General features: G+C 33.4%; 1 protein-coding gene across 5 annotated transcripts in view; it reads right to left on the bottom strand.

Moving 5' to 3' along the window:
* The window catches only part of RAP1GDS1 (Rap1 GTPase-GDP dissociation stimulator 1), a 141,345-nt gene that overhangs the window by 52,829 nt on the left and 67,789 nt on the right, over nucleotides 1-20,727 (bottom strand). For 4 of the 5 annotated variants that reach the window (XM_090266324.1, XM_090266320.1, XM_090266323.1 and 1 more), the window contains one exon: nucleotides 7,910-8,056. The exons of the other annotated variant lie outside the window; for it this stretch is intronic. In XM_090266324.1, the coding sequence (XP_090122450.1) occupies nucleotides 7,910-8,056 (147 nt within the window). The remainder of the gene's footprint in view (nucleotides 1-7,909; nucleotides 8,057-20,727) is intronic. 5 annotated transcript variants of the gene reach the window in all.

Genomic DNA, 20,727 nt, shown 5'->3' with positions numbered 1-20,727 from the left:
AGACTTTCTGTATCCCTCAATGAATATCAGCAACTCCAGGGGAATGTTTATTCGGAGCTCAACACACACAATTCACAAAAATGCAACCCAGGCCCATACGTAGCAAACAGGTGTGACAGTCTTTAGACAGCACAATGTCATATAAACACCTGAAGACATTTTAAAATTGCTCCTGACACACATCACAGACAAATACTGACCAAAAGACAGAATTACACAATTACATAATATCAAGATGACACAGGCCCTACATGATCTATGGGGAGGAAGGGGAAGAAAGGCACTGAGGGGGTGCAATACAGATGTGTATAAAGAGAAATATAAGGCAATCAATGCATGCGCTGGTGTGAACACTTACCTACCTACATTTGAATTGCAATGGTTCCAAGTTCTTCAGGTCACACTCATGGGGAACTCCAAAGAATGGAGATCTGGAGAGAAGATCTCAAGTTGAAGAACCTTTTTCCGTGAGTTTTAAGTTTAATGTTTAAAAACAATGGTATAGATAGATTACAGGTCCAGAAAAGTATGCCAAGAATTCCAGTAAGTCAATTGATGTTAATCAATTACTAAAAAGAAAGTTTCTTATAACACATGTTTATCTTATTCCTAAGAAAAGGCCCTTATAGAAAATGTTATAAGACTATTAAACTTATTGGCAAATAGAACTTAATGAATAAAGAAACTTAAAATAACACACATGATTCAAAAATACACGGTCTCTACATTTGTATGTACATATGGTATATATATTATTCATAGTATAAAGAGTATCCTATTTACCATAGACTTACATAAAAACCCACATCCTACAGTTAAATTATATAGTTAAAAAAATAAAAACAAGCAAATATAAATCTTGATGAGATGTTCTAACACAAAATTGCTAAAAACCATTTGAGCATAAGAAAGACTGAGGAAAATTACCCCAAACTAATGGCACAGTTTTATTTCCAAGAAAAGATCAATTTGAAATGATGTAACAGTGAAGTAGAACTTATGAGTTTAAACAAGTTATAGCTCTATTATAATACCAAAAAGTAAATTCACTTAAATACAACTACTAAGAGGATGATTTCACGGTTAAAACCTTTATATTTATATGTACACAAATGCTGGTTCAAGTAAGGACTTCCTTTTCAGTTACTTTTTACTGAGTATCTTTTTGTTTACTGATAAGGAATATGAAGAGCTGTCACTCTAGTGTTGAGCATATAAAAGTAAAAAATTTTATGTGATTAAAATTAACTTCAATTATTTAAAAGCTCTCTTTACAAAGAACATGCATTGTGTTTTGCACCAACAACTGCCTTAATAATTTAAGCTCCAAATTATACTTTTTAATGACAGATAGAAATTTCAAAGAAAAAAATGAATCAAGATTCATTAGTATTGAGAATAATGAAGGTTTAAAAGGATAATACATTTACACATTTCTTGCTTTCTAAAAGTAAACAAAAAATTGAAAAGACAGTTCAGAAGTTTTTTTCTGGGTTCTGAAACTTTCCCTCTTATAAAAGTCCTAGAGATAAAGAACTAAATTACATAGTGACTGTAATGAAAAACAAGAGCAACAAGAAAAAACCTGAAAGCAAAAATCACAAGAAGAATAAAAAATGTTTTATTATTCTTAAAAGGCATACCCACTTCCTGTTCTCAATCCAATGACATCTAGTGATTATGTCTTAATCTAATACGTCTTTTTTTTTTCTAGACTCACTCCAGGTTAAATTATTTAGTACAGATCAACTCTTGTTATAATACATACTGCTACAAATAAATTTCTACAGATGTATCTACTCTGATTAAAGAAAACTCTGTACTTTCATCTCATGAAGAAATTAGTCTGTTAAAGGTTAATACTGATTTGTGCCTGTGTGTTTTAGAAGAGGAACGCTGCCAGCTGCTGTTTAAGCAGCTCTTACTGGGAGAAGTAAATTCGGTCTCTGCTCTCATGGCACTGCTGAGAGAAAAGCCCTATCTACAGTAAATATAAATGTAAACCTAAATTTTTGTATAGCAAATTAAGCTAAAATCAGGTTAATTTATGTTACATGTGTAATTTACAAACACATGTGTTTAAGAACATAAAAATTGTTTTACAAAAGGATTCACTGGCTTTTTTTTAAAAGCAATTATTACTGGTTATCTTAGAATATTACTATGATTAAGTGTTACAGTTTAAAATTGCACAGAAGTTATTTGACAATACACAACTATATTAGTAAGACACAGCTACATAACCAAGGATTTCTGATTTCTAGCCAATATGAATTTTCCAGACAGTATTTAATTAAATATATTTTTCATAAATAAAATATAGGCAGTTTTGATATTGAGATTCTACTTGTAGTTAGAAAACAAAATTACTAATTTTTATACAAGTTTATTTACCAATGATACTTTTCTGCCTTGAGTTTCTCTCTGAATGGATATTTTAAGTGGTCTAAAAGATACATTGATATTTGGCCAAAATCCATTATTTATCTCTGGCTTTAGTCAAAACTCACATGCTTTGATACCATCATATTTCAATAGTGTAGTAACTAACAACAATAATAGAAAAAAGGCCTGGCCTTTCAATTTCTGTTACTATCTAAATATTATTTTGTAAATATAAATAAGTATTCCATATACAAAGAAAATCTCTCTATGTGCTTCATATGTTGAAATCCTATAATTTGAAATGTAAATGTATACTTGTGATGGTGAAAATATACAAAATGTCAAAATTAAATGAAGGCAGAATAAGAGAGATTAAGTTATTTTCTGCAGAATTTACAACATGAAATAAAACATATGTTAGGAGCTGTTTTTAAATTTGTTACTTAACTCCATTCGGGCTTGAGTCTTTCAAGAAAAAGTCCAATTTGGGAATTCTCTACATCTGGTGAGGATGAGTTAAAATCAAAACGCCATTTCTGCCACCTCAAATATTCGCTATGAGGAAAATTTCAAAAATAACATTCAGTAACATCTATGATTAATCATATCTAGTCCAGACATAAAGCAAATTAAAAGAAGAAAAACATGTTAAGAGAATAAGGAACCCTACTCATATTTTGTTATTCCACTCCCTGAGTTAAAATTTAGTATTGATTTAGTATCACAATGCTAATAACTCTCATACTCAGTAACAATGCTGAATGCACTACCATGATCAGAAACAATCTAAAAGCTGGCAATCCGAGAAAGTATTATTTCTGTAATATAATGCCAGACTTTAAATCATTAACAAAAGATCTATAACAAACAATTTCATATTTTTATAATAAAATTTCAGATTCTTTCATTCAGAAGTTATTCTAAAATGGCCAGAACTGAATATTAGTGTCCGTATTTGCCACGCAGAATTAAACCACAACGTGCATACCTCTACTACAAATCAAGTTCTTAGCCTGTCCATCAATAACATTAGTATAGTAATCATTTGTGAGGATTGTGATAAAAAGCTAACCTTGTCTACTGTGTCAAATTAATAGGCAGAAATAGCAGAAGGTACAACAACTAACTTTACTGACTTTCAGTAAAACAAATTGCTGAAAATGACATTTATAGCAGAATTTCATGAATGTAACCCGCTTCAGTAAATTGATTAGAAAGGTCAACTGGACCAAGAATAAAAATTCAGAAACTTTTTACAAAAACAAAAAAGTTAGTAAAGAATTTTTAATTATTATTTTAAGCCTAAAAACTTTACAGCTGCATAATAAGAGTACTATACTTTAATGTGACAATTTGGGTTTCAAAGTGTTAATTTAAAAGTACATCTCCAATGCCTTTATAAACATAAAAACAATGAAGTGAAAATAGTATATTAGAAAATTAATATAATTTTTTAAAGACAATGAATTGCAAAGATAAGATTTTCAATTTTCAGTTTATTTGTTTCCCTTAATGTCAGGTAAAATGTTTTTAGTCTTTAGGAAATACATGGAATTATTAATTAGTTTGTACCCATAGTAAGTAAACTCTGGAAACAGTTCCTCACTTGTGCAAAGCAAATCATTTTCTAAACACCTGACATCTAGGAAATGTTCTTTCTTACCCTATAATAAAGTTATACCAAAACATAAGAATATACTCAGGGCCAAAGTGCTTCTTAATTTTTAACCAAAACTATTTCTATATATAATTATTCCTATATGTAATTTCTATTCTTCCTATTTTAAGTATTAAGAAAAACAAGTAAGCCACGTTACTGGACTGAGTTCACTAGGAAAATGAATGATTGTATGATTAGAACTGTGAAATTGTTTCTGTTGGTTGAAATGAAATTAATTACATATTGTAATCTTTAAATTAGAGGAGATAAAATACTTTACAGGTCTATTTTCAACTGAATGTAAGTACTGGACTTATTATTTAAATTCAATTGTTATGCTCCAGTAACATATACCATGTGCTGCAATTCCTAAATTGCATAGATGGCCTCCTCCTTTCAGCCACAGTTCAGTTATCATTAAGTCCACACAGCAAATAAATGTGAGAATATTCATGAGAATATCCTGGAGACTTCAGGAACCACACACATAAAAAAGAGAAGTTCAGTAATAAGCAGTTGCTGAGATGTTACAGAAAAAGCAGCTGTTTGTAAAAATCATACATGATATATGATGTAGGCCACATGACAAAACCAGTCATAGACTGTATATATTATGTTACTCATTTTAGAAGGAAACTAATTTTTCCTTTCTTTATGGAATGTTTATTTCCCCTAGTCTTTTCTCTTATGGCATAGTTTTTGTAAAAGAAGGAACTATAGTCATTGCTTTAATGCTTATTATCATTATTACTTTGCTTTAGAGTTATAACAGACTTTTCCCTGTATCTTGTGTCTCAATCTAACGCAGGTATATTAAGAAAAAGATTAAACTCTCAGTTACAGAGTTTTTGAGAAGATATTTGTTAATACAACAAAAATGGGGAGCACTGACAGATTTCCTAACAAGGTGTTAAATTGTTCTGGTGTTCTGCTCTAGATCACCAACAGTCAACCAGTGCAGTACTTGACTATTTAGTCAGGGGCACTGACCTCTTTTCCCTTAGACTGTCAAACAGAAACATAACAGCCAAGACAACAATGGCTGTCCAGTGTGAATGAATGAAAACTGTATCTGTTTGTTTTTGTTTTTTTGTCAGATCGGCAAAATATATATTTTTTGGTGTGCTGCATCATTTTTAGTAATTATGTGTACCATGAGTTGAAAAAGGTTGAAAATTGCTGCTTTAGACTACCGATTTGTTTCTATTCAAATTGCAATTACTTTCCAGAATACACATACAGATATATCAAGTTTGTGAATTATCTATGGTAAATATTTAACCACAGATTCAGTACTGCTACTATCAGCATGCTTTCAATGCCACTTTCTGCTACTGTCATGTATATAAATAGGGACTATCAGCTAATACGGTGGGCAAGAATTTATAATGCTTTAATTTACTTAATGAGAAAAGATATTCCAATAACTTTTTTCTTCCAAGTTTTATTTTGTTAATAAAAAAATTTTAGGTAATACTAAGTATCCAGAAAAGTCAACTAACAGATATTTTCCAAATTCCTACTGTAAGCTAAAGCAGTAATATCTGTAAACAGCTGAATATACGAACAAAAATTTCAGTCTTCGCTGCAATATTCTGGCATTGATTCAAGAAATCAATGAGTTAAAAATACCTACAATAATAGGTCTGAGTACCTTCTTTATAAAATAACTAAAACTTTTAAGTTGTAACTAAATGGAGAAAATATAGAAAGTTCAGTACATTTCCTCAACTTGGATGTCAAATTGTCAATATGCTTTTCTCGAACTACAGTTATCAAAAAATCAGACTATTTTGAAGGGCCACAGAATTGAAGAGTGTTTTTTACCATGTCAAAAACAGTATGATTTCCTCCAAAGGATAAATTTAAAATGATTTTTACTAAACAAAACATTGTATCTTATTCTATTTAAACATGGTATTATTTGTACAATATTATTGATATGACTGGCTAAGCAATTATAACTTTTCTATTCAGATACTCCACACTTACCAGAGTATAAAAAGTTTTAATTGCTTCACTAGCAAGGAAACAAAAGAATATATTCAGCTCATAGTTTATAAGTGTCTAGTCTTGAGCTGGTTCAAAAGTTTTAAAACTCATGAACCTTGAGTTTTATGCAGCTTTATCAAAGGGTACAAAATGCCTTTACCAAATAAGCATTTTCATAATATTTCTACCTTGCATGAGTATAGGAAACTTGTTTTATATTCCCTATGAATGCATTTAAAAATTGGGTATGACCAGGGATGTCCACTATATAGACAGGAATCAATATATCCCAAGTTTCAGTCATGTGTCAATCCACTTTTAGGATTAATAAATAATTTGAAAATATCCTCATCAGAAAAACTATGTTGGTAGGTCTTTGTGATCACTTCTAGTACTTATCTTTGTATTTAAAACATTTTGTCTATGGAACTAAATAACTCTCTATAAATAAGGGTGAAGTCACTGGGTCCATGGGTAGATTTAGTTTTTCTGCTAGAGTAACAAGGAAGTATTTATCATCCAATTATTCTACTCAGAAATAGCAGAGGCTTGTAGACTGAAATTCAATAGTAAATACACATAAAAGGAACTTCGTTTATCAGTGCTAATAAAACATGACTCCTACTTTTCAAAAGGTTCTATTGATTTTTGTCTCAGTGACTTATCTAGGTGGACAAGAATGATACCAAATGATCTAAAGTTACAGAGAAGATGTAGTATTTAAGTTGGAAATTTTTAAAACACATATTTTAAAGAAAAGAGTAATTGACACAGAAAAGAAAGATGCTTAATAATTATTCAAAATAAAAAAAGAATAAAATTTAAGTTCAATTGTGTTATGGAGAAAAAGAATCACTTCATAAACTATGATCCCCATGAAAGACAAATATAAAAGAAAGCAAAGCAAAGAAGATAGTTATAAGTTAGGCATTTGTTCCTTTAAAATACTAAAAATAACTTCCATTTTATCTAGTACATTTTGAAAGCTGCATTCAAATTGCAGCTTTTAGAATAATGGAAGAAAAACACCACTGCTCCAATAAATTTCCAAGAAAAGTTAATATAGCTTTCCAAAGTCTCTAAGTTATTTCTTGAAAATACTTGCACACCAGGAATAAAAACCTACTCCTATATAAGAGATATATTACGCATTTGGACTTTAGACTTTCATGTTTTTAATCATTATCTTCTCTGTGCACTTCTCTACACATTGTGAATTCCTATAACATGGACTCAATCACAGTCTTTTGAATTAGAATTAGTTTGAAGCCTTCATGTCAGTTTTTATGTTCATTTGATTAACAGCCATATAGGCTATCTGAAAATTATTGATATGTTATTTGTTGCTAGGTTCCAAGAATGTTTTAAAAAGAAACTTCTGTTTATAAGTATTTACTAAATTTTTCAAATCAGTTATCTGCAATTACTCTGAACTTTATGATGTCAGATTTTATTAAAAGATTTTTTATTTTACGACTAAATCTAGTTCTCTAGATAAAATAATTTTACTTATATAGACAATGTTTATGTTTTAAAGCTACTCCTGGTATTAATATAAAGTAATAAACATGAAGTTATTTTAATAGTTTTTTTTTTAAATGTTCATAGCAAGATATCTTGAACCATACCATTATGTTTTATTTTGTTTGTTTTGGGTATTGATTAATATGGGGAAGCCTTCAAAAACTAGTCCCATTTAATAAAATAGACCAATTTGTTGTTCAAATATTATAATTTCATGTTGACTAATGATTGATTTTATATGCCACTTATGAATTCCATAATTTTTCCAAATATTTTTGGTTTATACTACAGTGATGATGATTTTTAATTTTTCCCCCAGAGATAAAGGAAGTTTTCAGTTTTGTTTACCATTCTCATTGCTATAGTTCATCAGCATGCCACAAAAGACAGTCAAGAGCTTCTCACTGGCGGGATCTGTTATACTGCACAGTGACCTTAAATGGTCAATTACAATCTGTGCACCACCTGCTTGGTCAACTGCACTTCTGCCCTCATCTGTAAAACAAAGAGTTAAATTAAAAATAAAAGAAAAAAGAAATGTACCTTACAATTTCAAATACAAAATATAACAGTGTTATTCCTTATTTAGTGAGTAAATAGAAAATACACCTAAGAAGGGTATTAAATATGTCTTTTTTTTGAAACACAAAGTAAAACAAATAAACATGGAAATGAGGGTGTGATGGGGAAAAGAGACGATCTCTTCCTAAGAAAAGATTATTTGCATTGGCACCATATAGGAGCTCAAAGAACTTCTTTGTGTCTTAGCAGTTTATGACTGTAACATGAAATACTTCCCCTCCTCTTTCACAAATGACATTTTGTGTAAAAGTAAGAAAACAAAAACAAAACAAAACTAATATTTTATAGGAATTTTTTCATTTTTTTCTTACCTCGGAAACCACTAAATATCTCTTTCTATCATTGGTTTCACAGTTAGATATTCTCAAAGAAAACTGTCTGCGGCACAGTATAATTCCAGATCACAATATATAATACCTAAATATTAGGACTAGGTTCTTTTTAATGGCATTTTATATCATCCATAAACATGTTCCTTGTTTAGTTCTTAGTTATTTGTGTTTCACTTTTCCTTATTCTCTATAATGTAGAACACACCAATATACTTCAACAACCAATACACAACCAGAGGTCAAATGATGGTCAAACATACATTCTTTATAAAGAACAGATGTCATTTAACTGTTAGAACATATAAATAGCTTTTGAAAACTTTCTAACCCTTGAACATAGGAATGGAAAGAGATGAAAAAAAAAGTCTATCTAAATCTGGCTTCCTTGTACAAAGTGGACTCTAGAAAATGTGAGAGCTACAAATGCATATACAATTTAAATTTACCAGTAGCCACATTAAATATGTACAAACAAGTAAAAAATTAATTTTAGTAATATATTTTATTATATCCAATAAATGTAAAATGATTATCCCACATGCAATCAACATACAAATTATTAATGAAATATTTTACATTCTCTTCGTTGTAATAAATCTTTGAAATATAAATGTATTTTACACTTACATGTCAATTCAGTCTAGACACATTTTAATTGCTCAAAGTGCCAAATCTGGCTAGTGGCTTCTCACACTGGATAGTGCAGTTATAGAAGTATAAATAAAGGATCAGTAAAAGAAATAGCTCACAAAGCAATTATAGCTATAAAGTTAGAAAATAAAAATTTTTATTTTCCTAATAAAAGAACTGAAACTAGGTCACATCTTTATATAATCATTGCCAAATCATATTAGACAGTGAAAATATATTTTATAGTATAAACACACATACACACAACTTAAATAGCAGTGTCTCATAAATACTTGCTTCATGATTTTGATAAATTTCAAGAAAACCCATACTAAGATGAAAAGAATTTTGTCCACTTAGTTCATGTTCACTTAGCTTTATTGTATGCTAATTAGCTGATAAGATCACAAAAAATTCTTAATTACCAGGGTAACTAGCCAGATGTGCTAAAGAAAGATGGTTATATTTCATTTAGAAATTGTTTCCAAAGTTTTATTTTCTAATAACATAAGTTATCAAATAGTTGGGCAATTTGTAATTGGGTGACATCAGAGAAAACTGAACATTAGAATTACAAATCTAAATGTTCAGACTTTCAATATGAATATACAGTATATGCCATTCCCAAATCGCAAAGCTCTAATAGTTTTTGATTCTAATTGCTGAGTAAATATGGGCTTTCAAAATAGAAATTGTGTATGCTTCGAATTAGAAATCTTAGAGGCTAACAAAGCCTTAATTTCATGTACTAGAAAACTGAGCCTTAAACACTACATGGAGACTTCCGGCCAAGATGGAAGCTTAGACGGAAACGCTGGGTCTCCCTCTACAACTAGAAAGGAAAAACAAAAGATAACCAGAAATTTCAGAAAATAAAACTACATGGAGCCCAACGTATGAAGTTATAAACCAACGGTGCTCATCTGGACGGTTAGGAGGGGCGAAATCGGAACCTGAACGGAAAGGTCAGGCGGGGCTGTTTGCGGTAGCAGCAGGGAGAGCGGCAGGGGGAGCAGTCCCGGCTGCAGTCGAGCCCCGGCAGCTTGCGACCCCAACGCGGGGAAAGGCAGCCCCGCCATTGCATTGGACGGAGAGGCCCAGAGGGTAGGGGGACGGATCCCGGTCTCCCAGTGGAGAATAACAGCAGGAATTCATCTTGGAACCCCACCCCACACAAAGCGCCACAGCTCGGCGAAAAAGGTCGCCGATTGCCGCGGGTCACCGGGTAGTGACAAGTACACGGGGCTCCGCCCCCCATGGCCCGCCCAGCAAGCAAAGCAAAACACAAATGTGTCAAAATGAAGCAGACAACGATTGAAATCCCGGTGACACAGCTCACCAGGCAGCAGATGAAGAACCTGACAGACGAACAAACAAACCATTCAGAGGCTCAGTTCAGAGCTATAGTTATAAGGTGGCTTACAGAATTAACAAAAGATTTGGAACAGGACAGGGAAGGAAAGAAAGCCACTCATACTGAAACGAGTGAAAACACATACGAGACAAGTGGTGAGGAAATAAAATCCAGAGATCAAATCAAAAGACCGGAACATAGAGAAGGAACAGTCATCCAGTGCAGAAAGAGGAAACAAAAAGTAAGGAAAGTGAGGAGAGGATCAGAAACCGCCGGGGCAGCTATAAGAGACTGAACATTTGGATTATAGGATAGCCAGAGGGCAAAGAAGAAGAACTAGAAATAGAAAAATTATGTGAAAAAGTAATGAAGCAGAACTTCCCAAACTTGGGGAAGGAAGTAAGACTTACTGGTCCAGGAAGCACAGAGAGTTCCAGAAAAACTGGACCCAGGGAGAACCACTCCAAGACACATTATAATCAAATTGTCAAAAATTAAAGATAAAGAGAATCTTAAAGGAGCAAGAGAGAAGAAAAGAATCATGTACAAAGGGGTCCCAATTAGACTATCAGCTGACTTCTCAAGGGTGACCCTGCAGGCAAGAAGGGACTGGCAAGAAATATTCAAAGTAATGAAAAGCAAAAACCTACAGCCACGAATACTCTATCCAGAGAAACTGTCATTCAGAATAGAAGGACAGAGAAAGTGCTTCCAGGACATTATAAAACTGAAGGAGTTCATCAGATCCAAACCACTATTATATGAGATGTTAAAGGAACTGATTTAGAAGAAGGAGCATCAAAACTATGAACACTAAAATGAAAACTGTATCACAATAACCAACAACAGAAGCTAGGGAACTGAAACAAAGGCAAACTAAGTAGGCAACAAAAGTGGAGAAAGAATTATAGGTATGGGGAACATACTTGGGGAGGTCAGCAGGGAGGGGAAAGGGGGAAAGAGAGGGAGATGGTATAAGAATTAAGAAGCATAGTAGGAGGGAGTGGAGTAGACAGGAAGAGGTTGAGAAGAACTATATGCACAACCAATGGACATGGACTAAAAGGGGGGGACAACTGGAGGGAGGGGGGCCACCGGGTGGAAGGGAGCAGAGGGAAGGGAAATTGGGACAACTAACAGCAAAATCAATAAAACATATTAAAAAAAAAACTACATGGAGTCTATATGCTGTGAATTTTAAAAGCTAAACTGACTTCCTTTCAATGCTGGGCTATTCAATATTTTAAAAATCACCTAAATAAATTTGAATACAAATGTTTTCAACAAGTTTATCTTATTTGATAATTAAATAAATAAAAAATTAACTACAATTAGAAGGCAAATTACCTCCTTGTGTTTCAGAGCCACAGTGTTTTTCTTACTTTCTTTGCTTCCTTCTTCCACTCCCTTTCTCCCTCCCTGCCCTGTCTGGATTGTCTACAGCACAGCTCTTCACTTACGTGTTATTGAGAATCGGTTGCCGAGAATAAACTCAAGCTCCATATTAGAAATTACAATATTATGAAATTAGAGAAGCAAAGCAAAACAAAGCACATATAATAATAATATATTGAATTGAAAAAATATTAACCACCATTATAGTTTATACCCACCCACCCTCCGCCCTCCCTCCTTCCCCACTGCTTTTGACCCATCAACCAGAGAAATAAGGTTAAAGAGAATTGTATTAAAATATTTTAAAAATCTGAGGATGCAAAGAAATTAATGCCATGTTCCCAATGCCAGCAGACACTTCCTCCAGGAGTGAGTCAGCTTCTGCTGCTCACCTCCCCTTCACTACCACTTGGGTATCATTTCATTTTTGAAGTTTAGGAAATCTGATGGGTGAGGTTGAAACTATTCCAGAATATACAGGAGTAGGTCTTTTCTGACAAGTCACTTCGCTGTATGTTTAATAAGGCTGTTAATTTAGTATCAAGAGTATGCAGCATGTATATTAAAAAAGAATCCCAGAATAGTGTAAGTTAAGGATGAAGGGAGAGAAAGACAGAAATAAACAGATACATGCATCAATATTACAATTCGAAAGAAAAAATGGAAAGAGAGCCAAGTAGCTAGTAGAAACTGGCTATAAAACCTATGTAGAGGTAGGACTGGAGCAAACTCTGGAACTTTTTAATATTCATACTTACAGAAAAACCTTATAATATCAGCAAATATAATGTTTTTATAATTTCTATCATCATAAGTTTTCCCCAAAGAGAAGTTAGAAGGCTTAAATCTTTGAAAAGACTACGGAGGACAACTGGGAAGGCAGCATGGTGCTGGATGTAAAAGCAACCCATAATGTGCAGTAGCCAATTTTACCTAAAATTAATTTGTTCAAAATCCTAATTTATTTTTACAATTTAAAAGTCTATAACTTTCATGCTACTTTGCACTTTTATGGTTTAAACATAACCTTTTTCATACTTTTCTCAGAAATTGTCAGTTTTAAAAATCTATTTAAAAATATGCCTACATACATATTTGATATTGGTTTCCCTCCCATCCTCTAATTATTTGTACAGTAACAGGACTTTGGTTCCCTATGTATCCATTTGGTCAAACTACTGACTTCCCACCAGAAGTAATAATCCTTTGTGACATCAGGAATGGTTACTGTGGTGATAATTATGATGCAGCACTTCAGAAAATTATGACTCCAAAAGAGAAATAAAAAGTAGGGGCTGATCATACTAATAAGCTTTCTTCTAAATTTTGTTAAAAATTAATATTCGAAACCACAAGAAAAGTATGTGTGTGTAGAGATACTGCTGAATAAATTATCTTTTATGTTTTCAGAGGTTTAGAAAATAAAAAGTTCACCTTTAACACTCTAAAGTGTCATGGATTGTTCACTGCTTTACTCTGTTTTCTATAAAAGCATCCTGCACATGACACTCTTCAAATGTTAATTAATGATGCTGAATGTGCAAAGGCTGCACACATACACACACACTACAGCAAGAGCTAGAGTGTGTGGCATAATTAAAGATCACTTTTTTAGGTTACTGATGGCCAAAACGAAAGCAAAGGCACTTAGAAGATAGACACAAATGACTTTTATAGTATATGTACTTTAGAGATAATACTCTGATAAGTGAAATAAGATAACTTATAAACCACATTTTAACTCAGGCTTTGTTTAGAGAAATTTTGATTAACCATCAGCATTCTGAATTAAAACTTGGGGAATCTGAATTCTAACTTAATCTTCCCTCATTAAATACTAAAAATAGCATACTGAAACACCTTTGCCATTCATTTCATCAAAGACAATAGCAGCCTTAGTATCAATTGAGAATCAATTTCTGAAGATTCATCTCTGAAAAGTTCTTTGGTAGCTTTTTCCAAAAACTCTTTCTAGGCTGTCCGTGAACTTAACTATTAAGACTAATCTACACAATAGCTGTCCAAAATGCAAGAAAGAAATCAATAGACAAAACCTATTTCATGTATAATTAATTGGTAAGGGTTTGAAGAGGCAAAAAACAATAACACAATTTTCCTATGCATATCAAAATTCAGTCATATATCCATTCATTGAGATCCACTTTGAAAGTAAGAAATTTCTAAAATCCCTAGAAATGTACTTTAAATAACAATATTTAGAAGCACCGTAAAGAACAAACAAATTACATTTTAACCTTGTAAAATCATAGGCCTTATAAGCATCAATAGCCCTAAAACTGTGCTGCATGATCTATTCACAGGTCCCTATCACATTGCCCATGATGACCTGCCCAAATATTCATAACTTTCTGTAAATTCTTCCCTTTCCCAACCTCTGCATTATTTTATTTTATTTATTTTTAGAGAGAGGGCAAGGGAGGGATAAAAAGGGGAGAGAAACATCAATGTGTGATCCACAAATGTGCCATCGGTTGCACCTCACCTCTCACACGTCCCCACTGGGGACCTGGCCTGTGACCCAGGCATGTGCTTTGACTGGGAATTGAACCAGCGCTCAATCCACTGAGCCACACAAGCCAGGGCAACCTCTGCCTTCGTAACAGAAACCATGGGTCTACTTCAGACAGAAACAGAAGACATCTACAAGAGATAAAATCTTCCTCACTTTTTTACCTCTCCACTATTAAATGTAGGATTATATGCACAGTTTTCTAATCACTTTCTGTATGTCATATTGTAATTTAAGTTGTTATAGCTAATTAAAAGAAAAGAAAGTGAGACTACTTATTCCAACAAAAGGTTAAGACTTCTCAAGTAAAGGAAGGTGTAAATACGTCATAAACTAAGGTCTCTAAAGGACTGCATGGAAAGAACATTTAATGTTGAAATCCTAGGACTAGTCTTGGTTGTTGGAGTGGGAATTAGAACTTGTTATCTAGTACTTGAAATGCTAAGTTAAGAATTTCACTCAGAACTTTTTAATATTAGAAAAACTGTAATATTACTGAGGTAATAACTATAATGAAGTCCCCAAGTTTTGGGTTTTGTTAAGTTTGACTATAAGGAAGCCTCTTAACCTCTGTTGATGTCAGTTTCCTGATCTAGAAAAGGGAAGAGAAGTGGATAACTTCTGAATGTCCTTTCAGACCTGACACTCTTACTTGTTTGTATCTACTGTGTTCTTGTTGTATACACAGGAAGTAATATGCTGTGTGTGGGTTTTTTTTTTTTTTTAACACATTAAAATAAACCCTCAAATGTTGCTGTTCAAGTTTCCCAGTCATTAATCATTATACTAGGCACTTATTTTTATTTTTCCCAACTATTACTAGAGACGAGAAAAGCCAATGGTAAATAAGTCAGAAATTCTTTTTATAAGCTAAGCTGTGAAACTGAGTTATGCTTTCCTGCTGAGTTCTGAAAAAAATTATATTGTCTAGAAGTAATAATAATTGTTGATGTGTTCTTTCTTACTGAACAGAAAGATGATTTAGAATAGATGCTTAAAGTCAAAACAATTATAACTTAGGTCCTTACTAGTATTAGCTTGCAAAAAGTGATAGCATTACAAAGGTGCCATGATAAAATTTATTTTAATCAAGCTCCTCATGGTTTTTCCTTTAGACTCTGCAACTTTTTAATCTCTAAGTACTTGTATATGTTCTGGACAAGAAGTTCAAAACATAAATTAGACCCATTTTAAATGTATGGGCACAAATACTACTCTGAGTCATTTTAGTTCACACCAAACTATAACTGAGACTAGAATTGTAGATTTTAAATTTCAAAGAGCCCATTAGTTTTCAGTGTATGTCAGCCACATGTGTTAAGGATTTCAGATATCTTAGAAAGGTAAAAATATATATATATTACTGAAAATCCCCAAACTATCCCACTGCTGAGTTAAGAAAATGATTGAATTACTTAATTTTACCAGAATTCTGTGTAAATAATGCTCCAAATAAGCAGCAAACGAGAATCTGCAAATGTTTTCATTAAAATGTGGCTTTTAAAAAAGTTAATTGCTATCTTTAAATTTACATGAATTGGAAAAGAATACCAAAATTCTTTCTACAAAGTTAAAATGCAAATTCGTGATGCAGATTTATTCATGAATATATTCTTAGCCTGCCTTTCAGAGTATTTAAATATCTCTGTTTGAAACGTTATGCTTTTGGGTCACAGATATTCCTGTTTATTATAGGCCAAAAGGTGTTTCTCCCAAATCTATATTCAAGTACTAACCCCTAGTACCTCAAAATGTGACTTTATTTGGAAATAGGGTCATTGTAGATGTGATTATAGTCATGTGCCACAAAATTATGTTTCTGTCAACAACCACATATATGACAATGGTCCCACGAGATTATTATCAGAGCTGAATAATTCCTACCACCCAGTGATGTCGTAACATAACAGTGCAACACATTACTCACGTTTGTGATGACGCTAGTATGAACAAAACTGCTGTGTTGCCAACCATAAAAATATAGCAGACACAATTACATTAGTAGGCTGTACCATCCAGGTTTGTGTGTACATGTCTATGATGTTAGCACAACAAAATCACCTAACAACACATCTTCCAGAACATATTCTCCTCGGTAAGTGATGCATGACTGTAGTTAAGATGAGGTCATACTGGAGTAGGGTGGGTCCTTAAATCAATCAGACTGGTATCCATATAAGCAGAGAGATGGTACGTGAAGATTAAAAACACAAAGGGGAGAATACAGCCATGTAGAGACAGAAGAAGAGATCAGAGTTGGCTGCCACAAGCCAAGGATCTCCTGAGGCCACCAGAAACTAGAAAGGAGCAGAGAGAGCCTCCTTGTCTACAAGGGGGAGCATGAGCCCTGCTGCCTGTATTTTTGACTTGAGCCTCCACAACTGTAAAACAGTAACTTTGTTTTAAGCCACCCAGTTTGTGGTACACTGTTACAGCATCCCTAGGAAACCAATATACTTCTTCACATAAATGATGTGAAATATTCAAGCTTTGTATTTTTAAAAATAAAAATGAGTATTTGGCATGCAAATTAAGCCTTTACTACATATTCAGATTTTAAACATCTCACAGAAATTATGCCTTTCTGATCACTACAATAATATATCTCAAGTATAATTATTAAGACTAAAATTATTTAATCAATATTTAATTAATCATATGTAGCAAACTATGAAAAGGGCAAAACAAATGGAAAATTAGTTTCTTTTCTCATTACTTACTCTACTATCTTTAATTTTCTCTACTTAGCATCAAAATGTTTAGAAATGGTTTTCTGATACACAGACTAATAGTAATAGTGATGGACCCTCCGCATGGCACTTGTCAACAGTTGTCTACTGCTGGTAAAGGAGCAAGAGTATAGAGAAAATCTGCTTGTCCTACAGGTATGCATGGATAGCTAAAGTCTGCAGAGAAAGCAGGAACACTAAAAATAAAGTCCTCCAGCACCTCTTATTCTAAGCACAAGGCAAGAATAGCCCAATACTAAAAAATTAGGAAGGTTACAGCACTGAAATAAAGTTAGCAACAGTTAATGTAAACCCAACTCAACTTCTGACTAGATTGACTGGGCCTCCATCCCTTACTAACTGCCTGAAATAAAACGAAGTTTGCTAACATGTAGGCTGGCCAAGATGAAGGCGTAGACAGACATGCTGCATCCCCCTCCACAACTAAGAAGATTTGAGGTACTTGTGTACCTCAAAACTAGAAACAACCAGAAGTTCCAGAAAATCAAACTGCATGGAAGTACAGCAAAGATATAAAGAACTGTTCATCCAGACAGGTAAGAGGGGCGGAGCCAGGGCAGAGAGGACACAGTGTGGTATTCTGTTCCTATTTTGGTTTGCTTAGTTGAATTTTGTTTTTATTTTTTAGATTCAGTTGTTGATAGTTGTGTTTGTTGTCATTTTAGTGTTCATAGTTTTGATATTTTTCTTAAGTAAATTCCCTTAACGTTTTGTATAATAATGGCCTGGTGATGATGTACTCCTTTAGCTTTACCTTGCCTGGGAAGCACTTCAACTGCCCTTCCATTCTAAATGACAGCTTTGCTGGATAGAGTAGTCTTGGTTGTAGGTCCTTCCTTTTCATCACATTGAATACTGCTTGCCAGTCCCTTCCTGCCTGCAAAGTGTCCTCTGAGAAATCAACTGACAGTCTTATAGGCACCTCTTTGTAGGTAACTCTGCTTTTCTCTTGCTGCTTTTAAAATTCTCTCTTTATCTTGAACCTTTGGCATTTTAATGATGATGTGTCTTGGAGTGGTCCTCTTTGGGTCTAGCTTGTTTGGGACTCTGTGCTTCCTGGACTTGTATGTCTATTTTCTTCGCAAGGTTAGGGAAGTTTTTCTTCATTATTTTTTCAGCTAAGTTTTCAATTTCTTGCTCTTTGTCTTTTCCTTCTGCAGCCCTATGATTCAGATGTTGACACATTTAAAGTCGTCCCAGAGGTTCCTAAACCTCTCATTTTTTTCAATTCTTGCTTCCTCATTCTGTTCTGGTTGACTGTTTTTTTCTTCCTTATGTTCCAAATAGTTGATTTGAACCCCGGTTTCCTTCCCTTCACCATTGGTTTTGTGTGGATTTTCCTTCGTTTCACGTAGCATAGCCTTTACTTCTTACCTTATGCGTCTGCCATACTCAAGCATATCTGTCAAGCCTGTGAGCATCTTTATCACCAGTGTTTTGAACTCTACATCTGTTAAGTAGGCTATCTCCTCATCTGTTAGGTTGGTTATGTCCTCATCGCTTAGTTCTCCCACTGGAACCTTGATCTGTTCCCCCTTTTGGGCCACACTTCTCTGTCTCCTCATTCTGACAGGCTCCTGTGTTTGTTTGCCTCTGTGTCCTAAGTAGAGCTGTCACACCTATTATGTTGGAATAGCAAAAATAAGAATACAACAGACTTCTTATCCCAAATCATGCAAGCTATTAGACCATGGGAGAATATCTCAAAGTACAGAAAAGGGGGAGGCAGCTATATACCCAGTGAAAATATCTTTCAATAGTTAAGGTGAAGTACTGAAATTTTCAAACAAATAAAAGCTGAGAGAATTCATTGACAGTAAATTTGTTATGCAAGAAAATTTTTTTAAATGTTTTTCAGGCAGAATTCTACAACACTAGAGAAAAATATTGATCCACCGAAATAGTTGAAAAATAATAAAAATGAAAGTAAATATTAAAAAAGTTTTCCACTTATTTTTAAAGATAATTGACTGTCAAAAGTAAAAACAATATATTGTAGGGGATCTAATATATGTAAAAACAAAATATATGACAATACAAACATACTTCATTTTACTGTACTTTGCTTTTTTGCACTGTGTAGATACTGCATTTTCTCTCTTTCTTATTAAATTTGAAGGTTTGTGCCAACCCTTGTGCTGAGCAAGTCTTCTGGTGTCATTTTTCAAATAGAATTTGCTTACTTAATGTTTCTGTGTTTTGGTAATTCTTGCAATATTTCAAACTTTTTCATTATTAGTCTATTTGTTATAATGATCTGTGATCAGTGACCTTCAATGTTACTATTGTAATTTGGGAAGAGGGGGTGCCACGAACCATGCTCATATAAGAAAGTGAACTTATTTGAGAGATGTTGTGTATGTTCTAACTGCTCCACCAAATGGGAGAGAGGAAATGAAGTATACAGTTACAAGGCTATTAAATTAGATATGATACAATATTTAAAGGTAAATTGTGATAATTAAAAATATATATTGCAAACCACAGGACAATCACTAATTTTTTTTAAAGAGGAATAACTAATAAGCCAATAATTCAGATAAATGAGTGAAATAAAAACTACCCAATTTATTCAAAAGGCAGAAAAAGATGGGAGAGAAACAAAGAAAATTTGGGCAATCAGGAAACAACTAGTAAGATACTAAATTTCAAGCAAACCGTATAAAAGCCACATTAAATAATATGGTCTAAACCTCCCACTTAAAAGATAGATATGATCAGATTGGATAAAATAGTAAGACTGAACCATGCTATTACAGGTAACCACTTTAAATATAAGAACATTCAAGTTAAAAAATTTAAATGGTAAAAGATATATCATGTAAACATTAATCAAAGGAAAATTTGTGTCTATATTATCAAATATAGTAGGTGACAGAACAAGCAATATTATCTGGGATAAAAAGGGACATTACATGACATTAAGAAGATTTAACAATCCTCAGTGTGTTCAGCAGCCATCAACAGACTATGAAAACTTATGTAAAAAAACAGGAATATAAGCCCTGGCTGGTGTGGCTCAGTGGACTGAGTGCTGGCCTGCGAACCACAGGGTTGCAAGTTCGATTCCTAGTCAGGGCACATGCCTGCATTGCGGGCCAGGTTCCCAGCTGGGGGCATGCACAAGGCAACTGCTCGATGTATCTTTTGCACATGGATATTCCTGTCCCTCTCCTTCTTCTTCCCTTCCCCTCTCTCCAAAAATAAATAAATAAAATCTAAAACAAACAAACAGGAATATAAGGTCTTACTTCCATAGTTTTTTTTAAAAGTATATTTTATTGATTATGCTATTACAGTTGTCCCAATTTTTCCCCTTGTCCCCATCTGCCCAGTACCCCCTTCCTTCCAGCAATCCCACCCCACTTAGTTCATGTCTTTGGGTAGTGCATATAAGTTCTTTGGCTTCTACATTTCCTATCCTATTCTTAACATCCCCTTGTCTACTTTGTACCTACCAATTATGCTTCTTAATCACTGAACCTTTTCCCCATTCTCCCGATCCCCTCCCTGTTGATAATTCTCCATATAATCTCCATACCTATGATTCTGTTCCTGGTCTAGTTGTTTGCTTCATTTGTTTCTGTTTTTTA

This window comes from Furipterus horrens, unplaced genomic scaffold (assembly GCF_987537825.1).
Source record: "Furipterus horrens unplaced genomic scaffold, mFurHor1.1.pri manual_scaffold_2, whole genome shotgun sequence".
Taxonomy (NCBI): domain Eukaryota; kingdom Metazoa; phylum Chordata; class Mammalia; order Chiroptera; family Furipteridae; genus Furipterus; species Furipterus horrens.
The sequence above is the reverse complement of the archived record's forward strand: the minus strand, read 5'-3'. Positions and strand labels throughout refer to the sequence as shown.